The 27329-nt window shown below is 42.3% G+C and overlaps 1 protein-coding gene across 2 annotated transcripts in view; it reads right to left on the bottom strand.

Moving 5' to 3' along the window:
- SEMA3C (semaphorin 3C) overlaps positions 1-24790 on the bottom strand; it is a 146691-nt gene extending 121901 nt beyond the window's left edge. Inside the window, exons 1-2 of one of the 2 annotated variants that reach the window (XM_064142563.1) lie at positions 24404-24790; positions 21226-21366 (exon numbers count right to left, since the gene is read on the bottom strand). In XM_064142563.1, the coding sequence (XP_063998633.1) occupies positions 21226-21328 (103 nt within the window). In that variant the 5' untranslated portion in view covers positions 21329-21366; positions 24404-24790. Of the gene's footprint in view, positions 1-21225; positions 21367-24403 lie in introns of those variants that run through there. The other variant, XM_064142564.1, reaches the window with a different exon arrangement.
- Positions 24791-27329: the final 2539 nt, after the last annotated feature.

The following is a 27329-nucleotide window of genomic DNA, read 5'->3' on the forward strand; positions in this document are numbered from 1 at the left end:
AACACACACATCTCTGCATGTCTGTATGCAGCATTTGGGGATCACTAGCATACAGAAATGACAGATTTGTTCACTCTTAACACCAAGAACTCAAAACCTCCAAGCACCGAAATATTTACTAGCAAAATACACAAATTTAAATCAGTTTTAGCATCTATGAACCAGCCTAAATCCAGGCCAAAGTGTTAGCAGTCTCCCACAATGAGATGTTTCCCAAGATCCAGCCTTAGAGATGCAACACAACAACTAATCTATGAGGATTAACATGGAGAAGACAGTTAAAGAGAAGACTTTGGGGGCAGGAGGCTAATACCCCACTTCAGAAGGCTACAGCTGTCATCTCATAGATGCGAATAATGGAACAGTGGCTGGCACAGTTCTGGTCCTCCACCATCCTAAAAGGTTGCTTCTAAGAAACAATTTCTCTCTAAGACCTACCAGCTACTACAAAATAGAGTTGCAATTATGAGGACAAGAAACTGCAGCTAGGATTCAGATCTAATCTATTGTCTTTTATGCTTTTCAGTCCAGTTCATTCTGCATTGCTACTGGCATGCAGTGGCCAAGTTAAAGGAAGGAGTGAAAAGTTCCCTTCTTTGATTACCTTACTCCTAAGATAGTCTTCTATTTACAACAGTTAAGAAACATGGACTGGGATCAGAACTTCTGCATCTTTGCTTCCAAATAAAGATGGAAATTACTACTTTTTTTTTTTTTTTAAATTTCCCCTCCCTCCTCTCTCTTTTATACATAATGCAGAAGAGAAAATAATCTCTGCCCAGTTCTTTGAATATAAGCTATTCAAATATTTCTCTCCAGACAAAATATTTTGTGTAGGATCCAGGATGATGGGCCAAAATAAGACAAATAAATACCAAGATTTGTGTCCTATTCCTTTCCTGAAAGATTCTCACTTAGCTGCTTCCAGGTATTATTAAAAGCATCATGATGGATTTGGCAGCATTTCTTTTTTATTTGACAAAGTTGCCTCAGCTCAAAATTTGAGGTTCCTTTCTCTCCTTATGAGCTCAAGAGCAAGCACAGACACCTAACACAAGCCTTGAATTCCACTCCAAAAGACAGTCACATAATTTTTGCCAGTTATTTCAGCACATTATTCCTTTGTTGTACTAACCTTCACCTTATAATACTGTTTGCATGCAGTCACTACCTAGTATGTTATGCATTTCAGCACATGACATATAGAAAGTACCATTATTAACTGGTAAATTGTCTAGGAAAGCTCTATCAATATGTATATGCACACCTATATATTAATCAATATATGGCCTCATCTGGAGTACTGTACCCTGTTCTGGGCTCCCCTAGTTGAAGAAGGACAGGGAGATGCTTGAGAGAGTCCAGTGCAGAGCCACAAAAATGATTATGGAAGTTGGAACATCTTCCTAATGAGGAGAGACTGAGGGAGCTTGGGCTTTTGAGCTTGGAGAGGAGAAGACTAATGGGTGACCTCATTCATGTTTATAAATATGTAAGGGATGAGTACCAGGAGGATAGACCCAGCCCCTTCTCAGTGATGCCCAGTGACAGGACAAGGAGCAATGGGTGGAAGCTGAGGCAAAGGAGGTTCCATGCGAACCCGAGGAAGAATTTTTTCACAGTGAGGGTGACAGAGGACTGGAACCAGCTGCTCAGGATGGTTGAGATTCTCCCTCTCTAGAGATATTCAAGAAGCACCTACATGCATTCTGGTGTGATCTGCTCTAGGTGATCCTGCTCTGGCAGAGGGGCTGGACCCGATGATCTTTTCAGGTTCCTTCAGCCCTATGCTTCTATGATTAATAAAAGACCTTTGTACACAACTGTACAACCGTGTGTTAGCTATTACACAGTTTGCTAGAGGGGTGAGAACAATTTAAGTTCTTTAATCACAGCTCATCAGTTACCACAGTTGTCTGCCACTCAACTGCAGTGACCCATCCTTTGTCCTACCTAGAGCTAGCAAAGCAGCCTAGGGTGAGAATGCAATGTTGCTACAGAAAGCAAATTCAATTTACCCAGACATAAAACACATTCTTGTTGCTTTTAAGCTGAGCTACTAATTCATTTACCTAAGAATACTCTGAACATGTATTCTTGTTCCAGCTCTTGTTTCTTGCTCTAAGGTAAATACTTTATAGGCATATTTTTATGCATTTAATGAGAGATATGTACACTGTGTGCTTAAGTGCATTAAAAAAGCCATAGTATGTGTCTACCACTCTTATATGGTATGTTAACCAGACTCTATGCCTACCCAGTGGATAAAGGCACAAAGCAGCATGGAAACTTTGGTCTAGCCTTTATCCCTGGCATTAGTAAAACAAACCCTAAGTGATTATTTGTTAAATTACTGTGTTACAGTTTGAGCTTTCCTCAAACTTTACTCTTCTAATGAAGTTTAATCTGCCTCTGGCTTGAAGCAAAAGCACATTGTGTGTTTCCTGTGTCGGCAGTCCAAGCGTGGTTTTGCAGAAAAGGAGGTCTTCTGAACGTTGGGGGTTAAAAATCAGTGGAAAGTGGAAGCCAGCCTACCACTCTTGTTTTTCCAGCTGTCAAATTTTACTCTAATAAAGCAAATAGTATTTCTTTACAAGCCCATTAGTTTTTCCTAAACAATCTGACAATACCATTCAGTGTTCTGTGAAAGCAACCTCCGTGATTTATGCCGTTCTTCTGTGAGAAACACTCTCAACGCATGTGTGGAAAAAAAGGAACCTTTCAGCAACATGTTTAGAGGCCTAAACATCTCTTCTGCTTCATTTTAAACTTGGACAGAGGACTAGATACAGAAGGGAGCACATGCGAGTCAAACTGCAAGAGACAGTAAGCGTTAAGGATTGTCAAGGCCAAGCACATTTTAGTCTGGCATACTACCTGGTCTCTTAAAGAGCTTAGGCATAAGCAACAATAGATTGTATAGAATGAGAAGGACATTAAAGGGATCAGCTCTATAAAATCCTTCTATAATTATACCACTTGAAAGGCAGCCAAACTGGCCACGGGGGAAGGGTGTAGAAAGCACAAATACCCTCTTCGCTATGTGATACAATCTATAATTCCACATAGGATCTTCATCTATTAAACTTGTGTCTACACAGAGGAGCATCAGGTTCCAGACCCATGGTTTTTTACTGTGTGAAAAAAACTTGAATGTGCTGCACTGTTTTAAGGCTCATCAAGAGTCAAGATCAGAGCAGGAAGAGAAACTTTGCAGCTACAGAAATCTGAACTTCCATTTGCAGAGAATACAGTTATCCCCTCAGTACTTACATGGTCCCCAAAACTCAAGTATTTGCAAGTCTCAGAGCCACTACTACATTTCATTTCAGCAATATTGCTGTGAATAGAGGCAGTATGAGTACAAATGACCACATGTGTACCAGCAGCATTAAAAAGCCTATACCTATCTCTAGGTATCTCACATTTCTTAGGAAGCACTGAAATTGCTTTCATTAAAGACACTCTGTAACTGAGCATTTTGTTCTTTCTTTCTTTTTTTTTTTTCTTTTATTTCAAAAAACATCTCTGCATAATTAAACTCAAACTGGTAAGGCTGGCATTTGGCTTTTTCTTTTTCCTTTCATCTAAAAATCTGAGATGCTGGGAGAAACGGTCTTATTCTTAGTCTCTTTCTGAAAGATCTTATTATCATAATGGAAAAGAGGCAGCTTAAATCAGTTAGGTACAAGATATATTTAATTGACTGTAGGAGAGACAGTAATGAATTACTGCTTGCCATCCACCCCCACTCCCACTGATTAACACAATCACTACCACTGTCTGCTGGAAAAGGGAGTATTTTGCTTTGACTCAGGGGTGACCTCATTGCTGCCTACAATTACCTGAAGGGAGGCTGTAGCCAGGTGGGGGTTGGTCTCTTCTCCCAGGCAACCAGCAACAGAACAAGGGGACACAGTCTCAAGTTGTGCCAGGGGAGGTATAGGCTGGATGTTAGGAGGAAGTTCTTGCTAGAGAGAGTGATTGGCATTGGAATGGGCTGCCCAGAGAGGTGGTGGAGTCATTGTCCCTGGAGGTGTTCAAGAAGAGGCTGGCTGAGGCACTTAGTGCCATGGTCTAGTTTATTGGACAGGGCTGGGTGCTAGGTTGGACTGGATGATATTGGAGGTCACTTCCAACCTGCTTGATTCTATGATTCTACCATCACTTCTAATTGTAGTGCAAAATCCTCTATTAGAAAAATTAAATACCCACAGATATGAAAATATTAATGAATTGTACAAGACAGCACAATTACAGAGAAAGTCTGCTTCTTTAACCTTTGCCTGAACTTATAAATTATTGATTTCTCTTTGTGTTAACTGCTTCACATGCCTCATTTCAGTTGCTGCCAGTGATCATAAGATGGCATAGTACACAAAATTCTGAAATTCTGCTTCCACCAGACAAACCTCAACAAAAAGCTTGGGTGCAGTGGTGTGGGGTAGTGGCTAAAGAGAAAAGGGAAGAAAAAAAACAACCAAATTTGCAAAACAACTTTGTCTCTATAAATAATATGATGTAGCAATTAGTGGCAGGGGCAGTGAAGCATCAGAGAATCAACCAGGTTGGAAGAGACCTCCAACATCATCCAGTCCAACCTAGCACCCAGCCCTAGCCAGTCAACTAGACCATGGCACTAAGTGCCTCAGCCAGCCTCTTCTTGAAGACCCCCAGGGATGGTGCCTCCACCACCTCCCTGGGCAGCCCATTCCAACGGCAAATCACTCTCTCTGGGAAGAACTTCTTCCTAACATCCAGCCTATACTTCCCCCGGCACAACTTGAGACTGTGCCCCCTTGTTGGTTGTCTGGGAGAAGAGACCAACTCCCACCTGGCTACAGCCTCCCTTCAGGTAGTTGTAGACAGTGATGAGGTTCCCCCCTGAGCCTCCTCTTCTCCAGGCTAAACAACCCCAGCTCCCTCAGCCTCTCCTCATAGGGTTTTCATTCCAGGCCTTTCACCAGCTTTGTTGCCCTTCTCTGGACATGTTCCAGCACCTCAACATCTCTCTTGAATTGAGGAGCCCAGAACTGGACACAGTAGTCAAGGTATGGCCTGACCAGTGCTGAGTACAGGGGAAGAATAACCTCTCTCATCCTACTGGCCACACTGTTCCTGATGCAGGCCAGGATGCCATTGGCTCTCTTGGCTACCTGGGCACACTGCTGGCTCATCTTCAGCCCACTACCTACCAGTACCCCCAGATCCCAAGAAGTGACAGTAGCAAACATTGAAACCTACTCTATTTTTTTTCATTTTCATTCTAACTTCCATTAGAAAATTGCAAACTCTCCTACAGTGAAAAAAATAAAATCGTTGAAGTCTGTCATTTGTCAATTGTTCATCACCACACACATTCTTTTAGGGTGGAGAATGATTAAACATAGATTGCAAACTGAAAACTGAATTGAAGATATTACCACGATCAAAGTTCAGTGTGACTGCTAGACTTCAGAAGTCTTGATGCTTGGTTTTGTTCCCCTCTCAGTGAAGTTTCTTTTTGGTTGTTTTGTTTTTTCCAAACCCAAACAGAAACAGGTAAGACTGCTGCAACGCAAGGCATGTGCTGGGGATAAGCTTCTTTGGACCCCTTTGAAATTTAATTGCAACTGTTGGCAGTGCATGGGAACACAGATATGAATAAGGGTATTTTGTAAGAGTTGTGTGCCGTAAGGTTTTGTAACACGAAGTTCTGTAACGCTACCTTACTTCAATTCCTGTGTAACATCCATAAAATTCAGCTTGGAATGAAAGCTGGAAGAAACAGCTTTCCCATGTCCTTTTTCTCCCTAAGAGTTTCCTTTGGCTTTGACATTTTGGTTTACTTAGTTCTGAGGGCTCTTTCTATGCAGAACGCCTTGATTATTCTGGACAAGCAGTTTTCAGCTGTTGCAGTTCTAACTTGCTAATATATATATATATAAACTATAAATCCTAATTAAAAACCAACCAAACACACACAAAACCAAACACAAAACTACCAAAAAACCCAACAAACAAAACCTTGCAAGACTTATTCCTGCATTCTGGGCCACTGCTCCATGGTTCAATCTAGCCAAAACTATACAGAGAGACTATGCCCTTTTTCCTGCTGAGTGGGATATGCACAGAGAAACAAAATGTCTTAATCTCCTTAAACCATTTGCATTAATTGTGGTCTACAAGCAGAGCAGCACTAAATCTGTTATTCCCTTTACCTTGCTTTCAGGCTCTTTTTGTCACATGCAGGAGGAGACCAGGCAGAGAAGGTGTGGCAGCTGGGCAAACAGAGGCAGCATATTTTGCTGTGAACTGTGACCCTCAAAGCCTAAGCGACATTTGTGGAAAAGAACGATTGCTTTATCCAAGAACAACCTTGTTGGTAGTTTCTAACAGTAAAGAAACCAAAGGATTTTTTTTCCTCCTAACTTAATTTGGAAAGAAAATAGTTTTATTTGCTCTTCAAAAACAATCTTCATCTTGTCTAGTCTTTTTTATCACTGGCATTTATTATAGTAGATAACAGCTGCTGAGAGCCTTCAATCACAGGGCTTTTGAAGGCTGATAGAAGCATCAAGCTAATATTTTCAGTGGCTCTGGGATCTGAACCCATGTGCTCAGGATTAAGGGAGATCAAGTGAAAATGAATACCTCCTTACAGACAATCTACCTATCCTTCACTATGCAGAGAATGAATTTGCCTGCACAAATTAGAGCCTAAAGAAGTGAATTGAGACATTTTATATTTTATTATTCATATACAAGATATATTGCTCCTATTTTGGTACTACTCAAATGAATTATAGAATCATAGAATCAAGCAGGTTGGAAGAGACCTCCAAGATCATCCAGTCCAACCTAGCACCCAGCCCTAGCCAGTCAACTAGACCATGGCACTAAGTGCCTCATCCAGGCTTTTCTTGAACACCTCCAGGGATGGTGACTCCACCACCTCCCTGGGCAGCCCATTCCAATGCCAATCACTCTCTCTGGCAAGAACTTCCTCCTAACACCCAGCCTATACTTCCCCTGGCACAACTTGAGACTGTGTCCCCTTGTTCTATTGCTGGTTGCCTGGGAGAAGAGACCAACCCCACCTGGCTACAGCCTCCCTTCAGGTAGTTGTAGACAGCAATGAGGTCACCCCTGAGCCTCCTCTTCTCCAGGCTAAATACCCCCAGCTCCCTCATCCTCTCCTCATAGGGTTTGTGTTCCAGGCCCCTCACCAGCTTTGTTGCCCTTCTCTGGACACATTCCAGCACCTCAACATCTCTCTTGAATTGAGGGGCCCAGAACTGGACACAGTACTCAAGGTGTGGCTTGACCAGTGCTGAGTACAGGGGAAGAATAACCTCCCTTGTCCTACTGGCCACACTGTTCCGGATCCAGGCCAGGATGCCATGACAGTGCTTTCCCTGTGACACAAATTAATGCCCAGAAGGTATGTGAATGGGGAACTGGCAATGGATACACAGGCTAGTCCCTTAAACTGCTTATATGAACTATGAGCAGGAATCCAAATACATCCCCAGAAAGTTATAGAGAAACTTTTCCTAAAAATGGCTGGCAGGTGAGTTTCTCATGATATGCTGATTCACAGATTCACAGAATGGTTTGGCTTGGAAGCAACCTTAAAGATCATCCAGTTTCAACCCCCTGCCATGGGCAAGGACACCTTATCCTAGACCAGGTTGCTCAAGGCCTCATCCAGCCTGGCCTTCAACACATCCAGGGAGAGAGTATTCACGAGTCCCTTGGACAACATCTTCCAGTGTCTCACCACCTCGCTACCCCCCTAAAGCAAGCCTCTACAGAATAAAGGAGATTATGTTCAGAAAATAGAGGTAGAATCATCTGATACTGCCCTCATATCACTTCAAGTAATGCTGCATATCTAGGATTTCTGTTATACCATTATATTTTACTGTGCAGCTACAGACAGATCCATAGGGTTTTTTCCCCCTCCACATCAGGGAAATCTATTGTATGCCACTAAGAAAACAATCCACATAACTTGCAAGGTTTCAAACTTGGGATTCTACTCTGTAGGTACAATAATTTGCAGCAGGCTGTTAAGAAATTCCTGGTCTTGAGTGTTCATAGCTTTCATTGTGGACACAGGCTGCCAGGTCATTCGGGTCAGATTTCTGACCTCTTTGAGGAAAGCTGACTTTCTTCTTCAGAGCTGCTTCAGTAGATAGGCTCTGCTGGAAACACTGCCAAGACAGAGATCAATGTCTTAACTCTTACACCTGCTGACTGCTGAAGAAAATTACAGGAACACAGACGCACAGGTTGGAAAGGACATCTAAAAGGTCCCAAATCATTTGCAAAACAGGGCTAGCTGCTGTAGTGAGATGGGTTTCCACAGGACCTCATCTAGCTGAATTTCGGATACCTGGAGTGATGGAGAATCTACTACTTCCCTGTACAATCTATTTCGACATCTCGTGGTGACAAAAAAGAGAAAGAAAGAAGTCCTACCACCTACACAGAACTTATTTTGCTAAAGCCTGGGACTTTGTCCTGTAACTGTGCACTTGTAGGACGAGTCTTGTCCTGCTCTCTCCATACTCTCCACATCAGACAATTGAAGATAGCCATGAGATGCCCCTTAGCCTTCTCTTCTCCAGACTGAGAAAACATGGCAGTCTCAGCCTCTCTTTGTTCACCATGTGTGCCAGAACCTATACAGCTCAGTGGCCCCTCACTGGGCTTCTTCCAGTTTGCCAGCACCCCATTGTGGAAGGCCCAGAACTAGATACAGCAGTTTCTTTCCCTAGCCTCTCTCCTTACAAACCAAAACTGGCATGATTGCAGAAAACGTTAATGTAGAAATGACACAGTAGGCTAGAACCATGCTCAATTCCTGCAGAGAAAATCATTATTTTGCCTCCTGAGCCTAAGGACAGCACACACATGCACTTTCTCCAGCATGAGGAGATCTAGTATCAAATCTGAAGCTAGCTTCAAAAGAGATGGAGATTACCTCCAGAGCAGACACTGCAGCTGAATGTTCTCATACAATGTGAGCTGGAATGGAGCAACTTCGTGCCAACTCTTTGTGCCTCTGAGTAACATCCACAAGGCCCTTTCACCTTTTGGTGACTGCTACATCACTCCTTCACTCTCCACAAAGGAACAGTTGCTTTCTTGAAAGAGCTTTTCAGAGAAAAAACACCCCACAATCTGCTACTTCTCCCTCACACATTTCCACATAGGACTCATACCTATCAACCAATAATTAGACCCACTTTGAACACAAGTCATTCTCAGCTGCTCAGCAAACAGGTTGGGGCTATCATAGGCACACAGCAGGAAAAATAAGCAAAGGAAACTGTAAACAGTGAGTGGCCACCTTGTTTATCCAGAGTGCTGCAGTTTATTGATGTTACACACAATCTGAAGTTAGATGTTGGATGTTTTCTTTTGCATCCAATCTGATCTGAAAGGGAATTTTCTCCAGCTGGCTAGGGAAGCTTTCAACAGCCATAAGCAAATGGTAAACCCTTCTCAAAGCCACTGTCTCCTCAACCATAGAGAGAGAATAACCTTATAGCAGAGGGTCTTCACAGTCACAACAGAGTGAAAAGAGAAATCTCAGCTGCTTGTTTCTGGTGTACTCAGAAAGGAACTGACCCTGCTTCAAAACCAGCATTCAATGCCTTCCTCCAATACCAATATAGACACCAACAAAACCACACTCCCTAGAAGCACAACAGCAGTAATAATAATAGGAGGATCTCAATCTCATCTCTCTCCAGGAGTGTTGCATGTATTTAGAGTGCTCTTATCAGGGAAAGTTCTTTGCCAATGACACCCTGAGAATCTGGTATGAAATGTACCTCTTTTAAAACAGCAAATGGAAGTTAAGTCATTATTTGTGGCAGATTAGGGTTTTCTGTTGCTTTTGTTTGTTTTAATAATTAATTCTATTGAATCACACCCCCTACACACACACACCTCCATGTAAATCACCATAGTAGGTATGAAACATGCCTTTGTATTGATTCAGCTGGCACAACCTTCCCCTATAAAAGCCTCTTCAGAGCTCCAGCATCAGGGTGGTCTGCTCTCCCCATCTGTTGGGGGGATACTGGATTCCTGTGCTTGCCCCTCTCCCTTAGTGTCTGCTTTCACTGAAATGGATGCAGCATCTTTAACTGGTCCAGTCACACACACACATATGTATATATATATATATGTGTCAATATCACAAATGCAGCATGGCTGATGTTCTTTCACTTCTGTAAGCACTGTGCTTGTGTTTCATAAACTCACTGCTCATCTTCAGGGTGCTGAGACAGGAGGCAAAATTCATCATCTAAGAAAATATATACTGTGCAAGCAAAGATTCTGCCATCTGTAGAAGGAAAATTTGGGGCCAGGCAAAATCTTGTTGCTTGTTGGACCTGGCTGGTGGGCCAAACCACAATGACAAAGATTGTCTCTTCCTTACTTCATTTTCTAAACACTGTTAATATAGGTAGTAGTATACATGACCAAAACTGAAAGTTTAAAATTATTATTGCAAATATATGCAGTTTTGCCCCTTTAGGAAAGGACTTTTTCAGCTTCCTGTGTGAGCCTCAGAACATGGAGCAAAGCTGGAGGTGGGGAGATTCAGACTGCACATGAGGAGGAAGTTCTTCAGCATGAGAGTGGTGGGAGCCTGGAATGAGTTGCCCAGGAAGGTAGTTGAGGCCCCATCACTGGAGGTGTTTAAGGCCAGACTGGATGAGACTCTGGCCAGCCTGATCTACGGTAGGTTGTCTCTGCCCATGGCAAGGGGGTTGGAACTAGATGATCCTCGTGGTCCCTTCCAACCCTGACTGATCCTATGATTCTATGTTTACATGAGATCAGAAAACAGTAGAGGAATTGCAACAAATGTGCAATGAAATTAGAAAGAGAAATAAAAAACCCACAAAACAAACCCCAACTCCAAAACACTCACATTTGATTCTTTTCTTACTCTACTTTTGAAAATTAGGTTTCAGAAAGTCTTATGTTTGCAAGTACTCCTGAAGTTTCTACAGGAGAGATGAGTGGCTGACATTCTTCTCATTTTAAAGATACTAAGTTTTAAGTAGAGAGGGAATGGCTTTTCAGGCATATTAATTTTCAGATTTTATAGCCATGTATGCACAGCTTTATTTCCCTAGCACAAAACACAATAAAACACATCACAAGGGCCTTAAATATTTTAGTCTTTGCTGTAGGTTTGTCTGCTTTAGAGAAAAAAGCCAGAACAAACCCCCCAAAAACAACACAAAAAAAAACCCAACCCCAAACAAAACCCCAAACCCCACCAAAACCAAAATGATGGTGCCTTATTCTCAACAGTGGCAGGAAGTGGTTTTTTTAAGCTGAATCAGCTTAAAAAATTCCAGCTGCGCTCACATTTAAGTCTAAGCCTAGGATCAACTCTCCATGCCAACCAAATCCTTTTCAGAGCTCAAAAAGTAAAATATTTGATAAAATGCCAAGCCTCTCCTTGAAAGTAACATCTTAATTGGTTGATATTAAAAACCTAGAAAATGCCATTCCAAAGATGCAAGTGCTCTTATTTTTGTACTCTAGTTTGATAATACACCTCATAAGAGCACTCAACACAGAGACTCTCTCAGAACACTGCACTGACAGGCATGCTGGTTGGTTATTTCAGACAAGAAGGAATTTATAAGAACTGTAGAAACATTTTGTCTTAGGAACTGTCCTGTGTTGTTGGAATGCACAAGGAAGGCCAAAGATGTGTGTGACAATGTTTGCCCCCCCCCCCAAAAAAAAACATGTTCTGCTTCCCAGATGGCTGCAGCTCAGGAGGGGATAAGCCAACTTCATTCTTGCCTTCTAAAATCAGTAACTCTTTTCAAGGAGTTTCTGTAACAGTTTTAGGTTCAACCACAGAATGGCTTAGGTTGGAAGGGACCTCAGAGATCATCTACTCCAAACTCCCCACCACAGCCAAGCCTGCCTCTCAACTAGACTCAGCTGATCATCCAACCTGACCTTGAACATCCCTAGTGTGGAGGCATCCACAGCCTCACTGGGCAACCTATTCCAGAGTCTGACCACCCTTGTCTTGAAAAAGTTCTCCCCAGGATCCAGTAAACCTACTCTCTTTCATCTTCAAACCATTCTCTGTTATCCCCCTGCAGCCTTCCTGTAAGATCCTTTCAAGTATTGGAAAGCAGCTTTAATGTGCTCCAAGAGTCTTCTCTAGGCTGAACAACCCCAGCTCCCTCAACCTACCCTCATAGCAGAGGTGTTCAACTCCCTGGATCATCTTTGTAGTCCTCCTCTGGACTTGCTCCAACAACTCTGTGCCTTTCTCATGATGAGGATACAAGAACTGGACACAGTATTAAAGGTGGGGTCTCACAAGGGCAGAGTAAAGGGGCAGAATCCCCTCTCTTGCCCAGCTGGCCACACTCCTCTTGCTGTAGCCTAGGATACAATTCCCATTCACAAGAATGTTTGTGATGGGACAGCTGATGTGGGCATACCTACAGATGTATGGGTGCTGCAGCATTTTGGATACACCTCTCTTTTGCATTAAAAATCACCTGCTGCAGCATTATCACAGAATGTTAGGGGCTGGGAGGGACTGCAAGAGAGCATCAAGTCCAGGCGCCCTATCACAGCAAGATCGCGTAGAGCAGGCCACACAGCAACACATGCAAGTGGGTTTGGAAAGTCTCCAGAGAAGGAGACTCCACAACCTCTCTGGCAGCCTACTCGCATGCTCTGTCATCCTCATAGCAAAAAAGCTTTTCCTTCAGTTCACTACCTTTTCCTCTTTGTTTCCTATTACGCTATTGACTTTTGTGTGCATGTATACTATGATATTTATCTTCTTGTGCTGTTAAAATCGTTGCATTCTGGGTCTGTTACACGAGGAGGAAAGAAAATTAACCCCATCATTCCCAATGATTGAACTGAAGGAGCAATCAGACACGCACCTCACATATTTCCATTATCCCTGCAAATCTAACTCTGCCGCTCCTTTAAGCGAGGAGACTGAAAGATCTAGTCTGACTCGCACTGATATTAAAAGAAGTCAAATGTTTGCCCACTGTAATTGATTCTGAGCTGACAGGAACTGACTTATTCTGCAAAACTCAAGGCTTTTAGAAATAAACATTTTTTTCATTAAGAATGGTAAAAGGAAATGGTATTAAACAAAAGCATAGAGAGCACGATAAATTATCACAAAAACAGGTGACTAAGAAAGCTCCTTAGTCTCAGGGAAGGATTTATAAGACCTTTTTATTCACTTCCATTTGCAAAACAATGTAAGAACTATGAAATTGCAGAGGAAATATTAAAAGGAGACAGCAGTTGAGATGACAGCTGAAAGAGAATTCTTTCAGACATATACCACGTAACTACAAAGGGTCCTTTTCCTTCATTTCAGAATGCCAGTCTGATCCTCTTAATGGTTGAAAATTATGCCTTTAATTAAATAATTTGGCTTCAGTTTAATCAAGGGGGGAGAGGCTTGGTGGTCTTTTTAGGAAAAAAAAAGAATTGCCAAGATTTATTTCTTCCCTACATTTCTTTTTTCATTAAGCTGCTTGTGATTGTGACGTCTCCTCAACACCACTCCAAAAGATAATTTTGGTGAGGCAATAATTTATTCCAGAACAGTAAGCAAGATTAATCAAAAGTCTTAGTAATCACTCTAAACTGTGTGTAAATGTTGTATTTCAAAAAAGCTTATTTGAAATTGGTACCAGAATAAAACACTGCTCATAAATGTAGAGCTGTGTTTTATATGAAGCCTTTACTTAGAGAACTCAATAAAAATAACAACCCCCAAACCATTCTTCCTGCCTCAAGATTACCAATGCCATTAGAAATGTCATATCACATTCTTGAGATGGTGACCCAGTTCAGAATTGGACAAATTAAGAACTCAGCCCTGAAAGATGCTCATAGATCAGACTCTAGGCTTGTGGTGCTTTGCTGACATTCACTGAGTAGGTCTGAAATTCACTTTATTTTCCTCTCAACACAGAGTTATAGAATCACAGAATCATAGAATCAACCAGGTTAGAAGAGACCTCCAACATCATCTAGTCCAACCTAGCACCCAGCCCTAGCCACTCAACTAGACCATGGTACCAAGTGCCTCATCCAGGCTTTTCTTGAACACCTCCAGGGACAGTGACTCTGCCACTTCCCTGGGCAGCCCATTCCAATGCCAATCACTGTCTCTGGCAAGAACTTCCTCCTAACATCCAGCCTGTATTTCCCTCAGCACAACTTGAGACTGTGTCCCCTTGTTCCATTCCTGGTTGCCTGGCAGAAAAGACCAACCCCCACTTGGCTAAACCTCCCTTCAGGTAGTTGTAGACAGCAATGAGGTCGCCCTTGAGCCTCCTCTTCTGAAGGCTAAACAACCCCAGCTCCCTCAGCCTCTCCTCATAGGGTTTGTGTTCCAGGCCTTTCACCAGCTTTGTTGCCCTTCTCTGGACACATTCCAGCACCTCAACATCTCTCTTGTTTGTTTTGGCTGGAAAGAACATTTATAGATTCACAGACTGCACTAGGTTGGAAGAGACTCTCAAAGCTCCAACACCCCTGCACACAGAAGGTGCACCTCCAACTAGATGTGGCTGCCCAGGGCCATATTAGATATGACCTTGAAACTCTCCAGGAATGGGACCTCAACCACATCCAAGGAAAATCTGTTCCAGTATTTCACTCTCACTATGAAGAACTCCGTTCTAATATTCAACTTGCATCTACCCTGCTCACCAGAGTAGAGTTGGAGGAGAACCACTATAGGCTTTCTGGCTTCATTTTTCCTAATATACCCCAGTATACCAAGAGCCCTGCTTGGCCACAAAGACACACTACTGTCCTGTGGAGAACTTGCGGTCCACTAGGACTCCAAGATCTTTCTCCTTGGAGCTGCCTTCCATCAGAAGAACTCCTAGCCAGTACTGCTGCCTGGTGGTATTGTTATTCCTGAGACCCTAACTCTGCGAGTCGATGAGCAGGGGACGTCACAGCCATCATTTAACCTTGTATCTGCTGCAGACACTGCTGCCTGAATGCGAGATGAGAAAGCACACTGAATCAAAAACTTGTCCCCATGACAAAGGCCTTTCCTTGAGAAAAAGTGCCTGGTCTTTTTATTAAGGAGTGTCATTGAGAACACTGAGAAGTCAGCACCACAAAGAACAAAATACACAGTGAGGAAGTGGTGGGTTCAAATGACGGGTAAGGTCTTGGTCTCTGTACTTATTCATGGCAAGACGTCAGTCAATGCACTCCAATAAAATCAGTAATTATTGTGTGTCACGTCACTAATTACATCTGATACACAAAAAGGCTTGTGCAGCACCACATATCAAAGTGCACTGAACTCAGCTAGTATGGAAATGGCCCACAGAAGAACTCTTGTTACTGGTACACAAACAGTTCTGAACAAGATAAGAGCATAAGAAGTATTTCTGCCCTTTTTCCTCTCATCACATTTTTTAAACATAAAAGAAGATGTGTTGTAAAATAATGGCAATTGAAGTGTCTGTGTAGGGACTGCAGCATTTGCCTTGCACACAAGAGGGAATTGTAATGAGAGAGCAGTGGAATTGGCTAAGATAAGCTGCTTTCTTCTGTGATAAGTAGAGAGTGCCAAATGTTCTCAGATAGTTTGACTTCTTCCATCTCAAAATTTAAAAAGAGATGGTTCAGGTATAGGAGAATAGAAAGATTAACAGGAGGAATAAATCTCTTAGATAGCAGATCCACTTTCTATCATGCAAGAGAATCAAAATTCCCAAACTTAGTAAAATTTGGATGAGTTCTTTACCCAAGGGGAGAATTTATATGATTTTCCTCTGAATTTGAGAACTGATAATTAACTACCTTGGAGATCATGCACTTATTTGTGCTTTCCTATGGGGGTACATCTTGTAGTAACTTCAGAGAACAAAGAACTGGACCATACATCATCTGTGACTTCAACTTAATTGCTTGTTTATTTTTATGACTGAAGTCACAGCACACTACACAACCTAGCTTTAAATACTGAAACAACTGGAGCTGTCAATTTGACCAGATGCAAGAATTTTTAGTAAACAGCATCCCGAAGTGAGCTTTTAGATCTCCAGCGTGAGACAACTGAAAGGGAAACATTTTTTCATGACTGGTGTTCAACACTTTATAAATTAGTATTAGTTAATGTAAGATCCCTGAACATGGGAAAGCCACAAACCAATTGCTTTGGAGAAAACCTGACTCGCAATTTGTTGAAACTTATGCAACTAGTTAAGCACTCAAATATATTTCTGTATGAGTTGTCCATAGAAAGAAAAATAAAACCAGAGTTTCTTTCTTTAAAAAGGCATTACTTTACTTCATTTTGCAAGTAGCTTTCATTTCATGGACACCACCAAAAGACCCAACCAACTCTTTGGGCATAAACCATTGCCTACCAGACTGTCATCAGCACAAAGTCTCCCAAATAATAAATGAACTTTTTATTAACTGTGGTAATATTAACATTACAATGAAGGATTGTTTCAAAACAAGTTGTACTGCTGTTGCTCAAGAGCTCAAAGAAAATGGTTCTCAGTCTCTTTATTTTTCCTTGAGTGTAACCACAGGGGTTGCACTAAATCTTTGCAAATATGTTGACAGTTGAATAAGTGCTGCTGTTGCTTTGGTGACATTTTATGCTTTTTAATTGTCATTAATGAAGCTGACTGATACTTTCTTAGGAGTGCTTTACATGTGCTAGTAATTTTATGACACAAAAAAAGGATTAAAACTGTCTGTAAATTAGCCTTGATCCACTTCTCATATGGAATTTTAACTAGAGGCAAAGAGAGAATCTGCATGGGAAATATCTGCTTGACCAGATATTTTAGGTAGGAATGCATGAAATGCTCCTAGTGAGTTGTGAAACCATCACTTGGTTGCACGTCTCCATAATAATTTGAAGCCAAATTAAGATTTCTTTGAGTGGATTTCAAAAAAATAAATAGTGGAATTTTATTGACTAGTTCAGAAACTGATACTAAAATGGTATGGCCCAGCAGTTTAGGGTTGTGATAAAATGTTAGGTATGAGTTGGAATTAAAGTCTGATACTATCCTGGAGTCTAATAACTCCTTGCTTATTTTGGTAATAGTCCTGTTGGCTTGAGGAAGGTTTTGCCCCTCTAAAGACTGAAGGAGACAGCTCCCAATTATCTATTCAAGAATGTGCAGTCACAAGAAGGAATGCATGCAGCTTGAAAAACAGCAGGCATTACCTCTGATAGTTCATAAACTGATAAGGTAAGTCTTTTGCCATGGGGAGAACATATATGGTGCTTTAAATTACGATGGGTGATTTAAGTAGGTTAAGGAAGATCTATTCTGAGGACAATGAGTCAGAAGCAGTATAAGGAGGCAGGATAGTATAGGTCCTTTGCTTCCCCCATCCCCAGGTTCCCTCTTGCATGCTCTGTGGTAACACAGCAGCTGATTCCCAAACACTACTGCAGCTTCTGCACCATACTTCATATCTTCACAGTTTTGTAATCGGAGAAATCTGGAGCTGTATTTCCTTGAACTGCAGTAGCTCTAAAGAACAGTCATTGTACAACTATTGATGGTTTGAGTCATCCCAGTTGAGCAGGGCAATTAGGTCATGACAAATCATTCCAAGCAAACTGGAGCCTTTCCCCAATTCTCCACAGGCCTGATGGCATGTAAAAGCCTACCTATGCAAAGCATACAGTTCAGCTCCAGCCCGACCTTCTATTTAAACTGAGAAAACAGCTGGACAAGGTGCAAAGCAAGAGAAATCAGGCGTCAGGGTTCTGGGCAGCACAGACACTCCGGGTGCAGACAGCTCTAGGTTCTGCACTCGCATCAGACACACATTTAACAGTCTCAGCTAGCATATGAAGTACATTTTAATTAGACAAGGGGCCAGGCTTTTGATTTCAAAAATAGAAATTAGGGTTGCAGCCCTTTACCCATTGAAGTTAATTGCAAAATCCCTATTATCAGGCTACTGAGTTATTACCCAGGCTTACTTCTTAATTACATTTGATCCTTAATGAAGTAGATGGCAAAAAAGAAAAGCAGGTCATGATTCAAATGATTCTTATTTTTATCTTTCCCAATGAACAACAGAACAGGTCAAGATACCTGCTGGATTTTCCCATGAGAATGCCACAATGTGAATGAGCTCAACTGACTTGAAGAAGCAGGTTAGCTTTGAAAAGCATCACTCATTTTCTCCTCCTTGGATACTTTCTACCCCCAAAACACATGCAATGTAATTACAAACACCAAGCCAAATCCAATTTAGAATCTGGAAAATATCATCTAAGTATCCTAACCTTGAATGACACCTCTTGAATGACTTGTCTTTATTGTCAAATGTTATCTGAAACATAATGAGTCCTAATTATAGATTTATTTTCCAATTATGCACCTGAAGAGTGACAGTTCTCCAGACTTCTCAGTGCATGTAAACAGCCAATAATTTGATATTTCTACTTGACTTTAACAAACAATAAGCTACGAGGCAGCTTATGCAGGAACAGTATGCCATCATACTTGGGTAAAGAACAATACTACATTTCAACTTTTTATCTTATATAATTTCCCACACAAAGATTTAGAGATCAGAAGTTCAGATTACAGACGTGAGACCATTACCTTGTTACACACAACCACCTGCAAACTCTTTTCACCTAACGAAAGACATTTCTTACCACCTGGAAATCAGGCTTAACTATAAAGTTACCAGGTTTATACTGTAAAACAACACCAAAAAAACTCAGCCTTTTAAACATTTTTTGGTCATGTTATAAAATGAATAATTATTTTATTATTTTTGAGGCTTTGATAGACTTATTAAAAGCCAAGGACTTCAGAACGTAGGATGGGTTTGAAAGTTTGAATGTTGAGATAAGTATTAGAGAAATTTAAATGTTCATTTTAAGATAGTCAGATAGTATTGCAAGTTTCTGGTGACACTTTCCCCCAACTTTCACTGAGGTTAGAGATCCAGTTTGATCCACACAAAACGCTACTCCAAAAATTCAGGAGAGGAAATAGGGTATGTGCCAATTACAGATGATGTTGCAGAGGTGAGCTGTAATGGAAACATCCAAAAGAGTTACAGACAGGAATCAGAAAGGTGAGGCTGTGTGCCTAGTGATGGTGAGGAGTAGCAGAGCTTCTGGGGCCCAAGAGCCTCATCAGATGAAGGGGTTGCTGTGACAAAACTGTCACAACCTCTATAAAGGAAAGAAGGATGATTTACTTTCAGAACGGGACAGAAAAACTAAGGTTTCAATTCACCCAAACATTACTTTTCCTAAATCTAGGCCTGGAAGTTTTTGCCCTATGGGTGGCTCTGTGCTTCAAACTTGCAGGATACCCATGATGAATCAAGAAATGAAACATGAATCTCATGAATCTGGGTTAAAACCATAGAATCAGCCAGGCTGGAAGAGACCCCCAAGATCATCCAGTCCAACCTAGCACCCAGCCCTAGCCACTCAACTAGACTATGGCACTAAATGCCTCAGCCAGGCTTTTCTTCAACACCTCCAGGGATGGTGACTCCACCACCTCCCTGGGCAGCCCACTCCAATGCCAATCACTCTCTCTGGCAAGAACTTCCTCCTAACATCCAGCCTATATTTCCCCCAGCACAACTTGAGACTGTGCCATTCCTTCCCATTCACAAGGTCGAATACCACAAAAGCTGAACTTTTCTTACTTCATGCTCACACCAGAGATCAGAGGAAGCCAAGACTACTTTCAAGGCCTCCACAAACACAATGTGGAAATGTTGATCAGCCTGTTCTGCACAACTGTGACAAACCTGCGAGTCCAACAGTCCAAAACCACAGCAAAACTTGCTTCTGTGTTGAGCTGTGCTGAATCAGTACCATGTATATTAAGCCACCATTAGGCTTAATAAGACAGGAAAAGAAATTCCCACCTACTTCTTAATTTATCAGCTCCCTCTTGGAATGTGATTTCTATTACTGCTTTTACTGGAACCAACAGTTGCAGGGCATCCCTGCACTTGTGAACCACGCACACCAGAAAGCAAAAACCCCTAAAGCAAGCAACAGACAATTCCTGCTCACGTTCAACAGAAACTGTGATCCTGAGTAATGTTCTAAAGTTTTTGGCTAAAATCAGCATTGAAGACAGGGATTAACACAAGAGGAGTAAAGCTACCTTATTACTATAATAGTGGAGTAATGGAAGTGGTAGGGTACTGCACATGGGAAGTTAAAGCTGCTTTCTTTTGAAAACAATAATTTTGATTGCTTGTTTATAGGATGCAGGCATCAGTGATTGCTACACACTATGCACATCCAACACAGTGCACACGGAATGATGTTTTGTCAAAGGACATGGCCTTGGATCGTTGCAGTCTGGACGCTGGTGAGACACAAGATCGGGGCACTGACGAGTCGACTCAGCAGCTTGCTATGCATCAGTGCAATTTTATTAGGGTAGTGCAGTGTCTTATGTAGTGCTCAGAGGAGGTGTATCCAGCCAGCCTGGGGCTGGCACAAGTGGACAGTACAGATTAGCCCAAAGCCACGTGCAGGGTGCAGATAGGTTACCCTGTGGTAAACAACCTGTGGTTCCCACCCCAGGGGGCTGGCAGGTTCAGCCCCCTGGAGCTGTGTCCACCCCAGGGGCCACCAGGTCCAGCCCTCTGCAGGTGTGCGTGGGTTGCTCACAATCCACAGCCTAGCTTCCTTGAGCCAGCAAGGCTTCAAGGACATCTCCCATCACAAGGACTCATGTTTACAGCTCATGTCCCTCTGCGGAAGAATTTCTCCCACATTGGATAACTACCTTGGTAAACCTTCAAGCAGTCTGATTTTCAGAGTATGAAGTGTCTTGCTTGGGCATGAAATGAAAGAAACTCCAATGATTTATAGCTTCCACTGCATGTCCTGTATTACCATCTTTCCCAAACAGAATTAAGGATTAGAAATAAACCCTTTTTTTGTTAGTAAGCCATAGCTTTCAAACTAAAGAGAACGTATTCATAATTACATACCTACAGGTATAGTAGAAATGAAGTTCAGGTATAAAACAGATCTAGGCTGACAGCTTCAGCAACACATACCAAATAATAGCGGTTGCAGATCAAAAAACCAATTTCTACTCAGTTATTGAATTTAAGAGGAAGAAGAAAGTGTTCAATCATAACATTTTCATAAGAATGTTTATCTTTTTTCCTTACCATTGAATGTTAGAAACACCCTTGCTTGAGGCTGGGAAGATCCTTTTGCACTGTTAAAGTAAATAAATATCCCAATCCACACGTGCAGCGCAAGAAATGCCATCTCTTCAGATTTGCAACTTAATATCCAAGAAGCAAAACCTAAAAGACAGAGATATCACATTACTGTTGCTTTACAATTTTGTGGAGCAAAACGAGCACTACAGAAAGACCTGTGATAGAAAGCTTTTCCAGATGAAGCCATAATATAATGGGAAGGAGGTACAGCACTTCTGTTTTCTCTTTGAACACCTGAAAACCCTTTTTCTCCAGAGGTTTTCTGTGCTGGCACAAAAGGAACTCTCTCCCTCTTAGAATTAGCCAACAGAGTTCAGATTTTGGCTAAGGCAGACTACAGTATTAGATTTGGTTTATTTAAATAAGGACAATTCCACCTGCTGGAGAAATAATTAAACTAAATGTCAAGGCAGAGCAAAGCAAGGACGGCAGATAAAGTTTCACAAATAAAAAGCTTGCTGATATTTTTAGATGCCTCTCCTTATTTTACATCATATTTAATCTCCCTCTCATGTTTGGTTTGTTTCTCCCCCCCTCTTTTTTTTTCAGAGGAGCAAGGGGGACTAGGGTTGTTGGTTGTTTCTTCCTTCTAACATTTGAAATCAAAGGTGCTTAGAAATGAGCTTTAAGATTTGCTGAGTGCTCTAATAGCCCTCTAGATCTTCTTTTAAGATGAAATCCTGACTATGTGCATTAGTAATTTCAAAACCATTGAAAGAAACCAAAACTATTTCAACATGTCTGAAGCTGTTAAGCAATATTTGGGGTTTGGGTTAGCTCCTTTCAAGGTACTTACCTGCTCTTGTAGACTTTTCCAGAGCACTAAGAATACCCAGTGTTGCATAATGCATTACACTTGATATTGCTGCCACTCCACCTGCATCTCTGCTGAATCTACATTCATTTTAGAGAGTTCAACTCTGCTGAGATGACTGAAGTCCCCAGAGAATCAGATAACACCACAAAACGAATATGCATCTTTTCTTAGATCAGGAGGGGCTTGAGCTCACTGCATCACTGCACTTTCCCATTAATTCCAATGGCCTTTGGACTAGACTCATGAAATTCAGCAGCCATTAGAAGCTGTATACTGCACATCTATAATGCTCCTAAACTGCACCTTTCCAAAAACTGCCCAAAAAAGTCCAAATTCAATTTCTCCTAGAACTAATGTGTTCTTCAGCTTACCTACAAAAGTAAGCAAGAAACACATTCTCACTTTTCAGGCCCATACTACTTTCCTGTTGATACTCATTTTTCCTTTCTGGCATCAACAGCCCTTCTACTTCTACTACACATCACTTATTGGTCAGTCAGGTGATATATTTGATTCTATGAGGTGCTGGAACATAGCATTAAAAGATGTACATTTGTTTCATGAAGAGTTTTGTTGCTTGGACAATCACCTTACATTGCTATACCTCAGCTGTGCTCTATCACTACAGTCCATTCAGTGAAACCCAGTAAGCCCACATTCTTGTTCATTTGGTCCTTCTGAGGTTCACACCTGTCCTAAAAGAACCAGGTGTAACCACCACAGCGTGGCAGGAACCAGCTGTCAGGCAGGGATGACTTCAGGTCAGCACCAATTTAGGCTGGATTCACATCACTGACTTACAGAGCTTTTACCACTATCTCATTACTACCTCTGTCCACTCACTGTAAATCACTCTGAAAGACTTCTTTCTGCATGAGAACTTCATACTAAGTTGGGGGTGGAATGAAGAGCACATGGGTAAGCACTCAGCTCTGTAGCCCTCACTCTAAACTCTCCTTCACTAAAGTACTGAGAAACGCATGAAGATCAAATAATGCTACTGCACTGCTAATTGGCAAAAACACCAGCTACAGTTCTGGTCTAAGGGAGATATGTATCCATCCTGGCCCAGGTTCAAATTATCTCTAAGGGTCTTTTAACTACTAAAATGATAGTTCCAGACATTTTGCCAAGAATAATTTTTAAACAGGCTGTACGAACTCTAGTATTAATGCTGCCTTGTGGGCTTTAAATTTAAAACCTTGTGACCAGCTCATGGGATACTCTTTAACTTACTCTTCTAAGGGAGAGATGCTGTTAAATCCCGATAAAATTTCTCTGATGGGCCAAAACAAATAGCAAATTATACAGAACATGTGATTTAGCAGATGCAGTGGGATTAATATTTTACAGTAGTAGCACTATGCTTTCTTTGCAATAAGAGATAAAAAGTCAGAGAACAAGTGTGTGCCTTTCTTTCTTTAAGTGATACTGTAGGAAATAATAACAATAAAACCCCTTTCAGCAATCTTTCCCTCCCACTCATGCCTCCTGCCAATTCTAGTGCAGTTAGTTACAGAAGTGAAACATTGCTACATTTCATTGCTCAAATTGCAGATCTCCACTGTTAGCACAGAAGTGACAGACAAATACAAGATTCAAATCCTGAGCTGCATGGTTCCTATCCAGCTGTTACACACATAAATAACAAATGCACATAGTGCCAAATAGGTAACTCAGGGTGTCTGATGCACAACCTACCTAATGGAAACAGCTTTAATCTCAGAGATTTACATACCTGGTAACTGAACACAAACACACTGCACGTTCGACTCTTGGTTTGGGCTTATATCCCAGTTCTGAATTTATCTCAGTAAGTCATGATACTATATTCAGCACGTCCTGTGCACATGATCCCTGCCGACAACTCGCAGACCTAAACGCTTGCAAGTACTTTCAAATATTTTGTTAGGGCAGACAAAAGGCAACGTCTAATGACACATTCCCTTATACCCTATTCTAACTGTAAACAAACTGGCAAAGCACCACGAAAGTGAAGTGGTGAAGTTTTTCTGCCACCACGGTTGTCTTCAGCATGCTGTATTGCTTTTGGAAAGTATCAGACAGCTTTGTTGCTGCACAGGTGTCATCCACTACACGCTGTGTAGTACACTTAAATCCTGTAAGGAAAATCATTCATCAGAAGAAAAGAAAGAAAGAATAAGGAAGAAAACCCCGCCAAAGACAGACTATGCCAGCCTGGAAAATATTGCTTTAACTATCTGTGAACAGCAGGAAAATTCAACTATCAAACACGTTTCACATCTATGACATCAAAGAAAGAGAACTTTCAATTGTGCTTACCTAGCTATTGAAGGAACCAGTAATACAGATTTTTATCTGGTTTCTAGCAGCTTATGGACACCGCTCGTGCTACCAGAACAGTTTAATTCCAATCCTGGCTCATTGTGGGGGAAAAAGGGAAAAAAAAAAAAAAAAAAAGAAAGAAAGAAAAAAGAAAAGTGTCTCTCTTCTCGGTGGTTGCAACGTATTCCCAGCTCCTTCGTAAAATAATCCTTATAGCTGGGCTCCTACGGCACCAGGAGCGTTTCTCTCCAGCCCACAATTAAGCACCTAGGAGTGAATGGAAAGTGGCCGAGCGGTGACGGTGCGGGCTTTGGTTTCCAGTTACAGGCGCTGCGCTGCCCTGCCCTCGCCGCCGCGCTAGCGAGGCGAGGCACCGCGGTCTCCGGTGCATCATTAGCTGAGCAAATAGGGGCTGGAGCTCATAAATAATGACGAGGCCACACCCCGCTGAGTGCGCCGGCGGCCGCTCGGCCCAGCCCGCCCCAGGCAACGTGGTACCGCTGGCTCAGCTCGGCGCCGCGGAGGGAGCGCGGGCGCACGCTGCGCTGCGCGGGGTAGGTGGGCACAATGCGATCAAAGGCTGTTAAGGGGAGAAGCCTGCCTCTCGGCTTTCCTCTGGAAGGTCTTCAGTGGCAGGTAGACTTCGGCCCCTATCCGCGCAGTTTCCGCGCCCTTGGAGCTGAAAGGAGTCGAAAGGGAAACTCACCCAGGAAAGTTTCTGCCCGTCCGTGGGCGCCGTGCGGGGCTTCGAGCGCGCCCCGACAGCAGCGCCCGGGATGCCAGGGCGGACTCCGTGCCGGGGCCGCTGGCCAAGTGCGGGTGGGAGGCGCTCTGCCTGGCGGCCACTGAGGCCCCCGGGAAAGCAGCCCCGCAGGGTCTCCGGAGGGGGAGCGGGTCCGCGAGGAGCTGAGCCCCCGAGGAGCAGCGCCGAATCGAAGGGTTTCGGGGAGGCCAGTAGATGTCACTATGAAGAGAGGGAAAGAGACAGTGTTGCGGTGGAGAGAAAACCAGGTCACAGCCGGCCTCAGTAAGAGGGGTCTTCTTTTTTTTTGTCTCTCCCCCTGCGTCTCGAATTTCCTCGATTTGAAGCTTTAAAAGAAAAAGAGAGCAGAAGAGTAAGAAAGGCGAGTTAGAGCAGCAGTTGGATTTGTAGTTCGGTCTTCTATTTGCCCCAGGGCTTTTACCGCAAGGTTTCAGAGACTTTTGCAGTTAGGCGATTGGGATTTGTGTTTTCTCCATCTCATTTTTTTTCAAGATACTAAGGAATGATAGTGGGACACCTGCGAAAGTTTTACCCAAGATGTTAGCAAAATGTGAAGCGCAGCACAGCTCCATTAAAGCTACTTGGATTTTCCAAACAGTATTTGGGATTTGGGTTAGGTTTTACCAAGTTGCCTTGCAAGCACATCCAGTGCTACTCAGACCTGCTGGGTGCGAACTCGTTTTTAATCAAGACTTAGACTTTTGTAGCGAGAGGTGGTCTCGGGCTCAGCAGAGGTGGTAGGTGGTGCGCAGCAGGGCACCAATACTTAAAGGAGCATCTTTCATGGTACACTTGCAGCCATGTCCCATAGGCAGAAATATGTTGACAAGTAAACAGGTACCCACAATGAATCAGTGCACATGCTCATGTTGCAGCTTTAGTTCCAGCTATTGCACACTTTGGCCATACTAACCAAAGCAGTCAGCAATACTAAGGCATTTTAACCAGAGAGCAGGGAGTAGCCTTACTACAGTGCCCTTCCTAAACAAACTTTGTCTGTACATGTGTATGTCTTTATGGTCTGTGTCCATAGGTTACCTGTGTACAAGCTCGTCTGAACAAGTTAGGGTCACACACATTTCAAAGAGAGTTTCTTCCCTAGGCTTTAATGCCAACCTAGCAAAGTTACTACATTCTTAAAGCAAAAAATATTCCAGCGTTACAATGCAAATATGATTCCAGAGAACACAAAAGTAAGGGATGCTCCATTCCTCTGGAAAAAAATGTCAGATCTCATTGATGTCAGCTTGCAACTAATGCCAGAATATAAATGGAACCAGGATTTTGAAAAGCTTGGCCCACTTCGTATCACATCTTGAGGATGAATTAGCTGATGCTGTCAGATGAACTACACTCTCCAGATCATGTGTCCTTAAAAATACTGATGCTCTTCCAGTTCCCCCCCTTAACACAAATAAATTGTGCAGAAACATGTGAACATTTGCTGCCCTAGCGAGCTGTTAAACTAAGCCATCAGCAAGTTTGTTCTCTCTGGGCAGGCAGTGTGGCTGTGAACATGATGCTGCTCATCCTTGAAATATAGTGTGTTCAAATGCCTCAGTTCTGGCAACACCACCCTGGCAAAAGAAGTCATTTGTCTGCTTTGGAAAATCCCTACAACTAAGTGTGATCAGGGATCACCACACCAAGCAACAGAAGTGAATCAGCTAAATCAGTATTCTTCCTCTTGCTGTGGTCTCTGCAGAGTGATTCAGTGGAGAGTGCACAGAAAGCCGCAAAGCAAATACAAAATAACCTCCCTTTCAGGAGATATTTGGGTGATGTGTCATGGGTAGTAATACCAGTCAAAGAAAAAGGAGAATGTGACCAGGAAATATCAACACTAAAATTACGGTGATTCTAGCTGTCCTCCTCAAAGATTGTTGCCTTAATAACTAACTGAAAAAAGAGGAATTGTGATTCTTCTTTTTCTTCTTAAAACCCAGAATACTAATCTCCTAGGTAAGATCAGAAATACATGCTCCTAACAGAACTTTAGAAAAAGACAACTAAAAGAATATGCTTTAGCGTGGATCAGCATCAGCACTAGATAAAGTCCCTTGTGTTTTTCAGCGCTTTTGTATCTGTGGATGCTGAGGAGCCACCTGGCTATCTGCATTTCTTTTTCACATGTGCTAGATACATCAGAGATAAAAAGGT

The sequence above is a fragment of the Pogoniulus pusillus genome, chromosome 4 (genome assembly GCF_015220805.1).
Source record: "Pogoniulus pusillus isolate bPogPus1 chromosome 4, bPogPus1.pri, whole genome shotgun sequence".
NCBI classification, from domain to species: Eukaryota; Metazoa; Chordata; class Aves; order Piciformes; family Lybiidae; genus Pogoniulus; species Pogoniulus pusillus.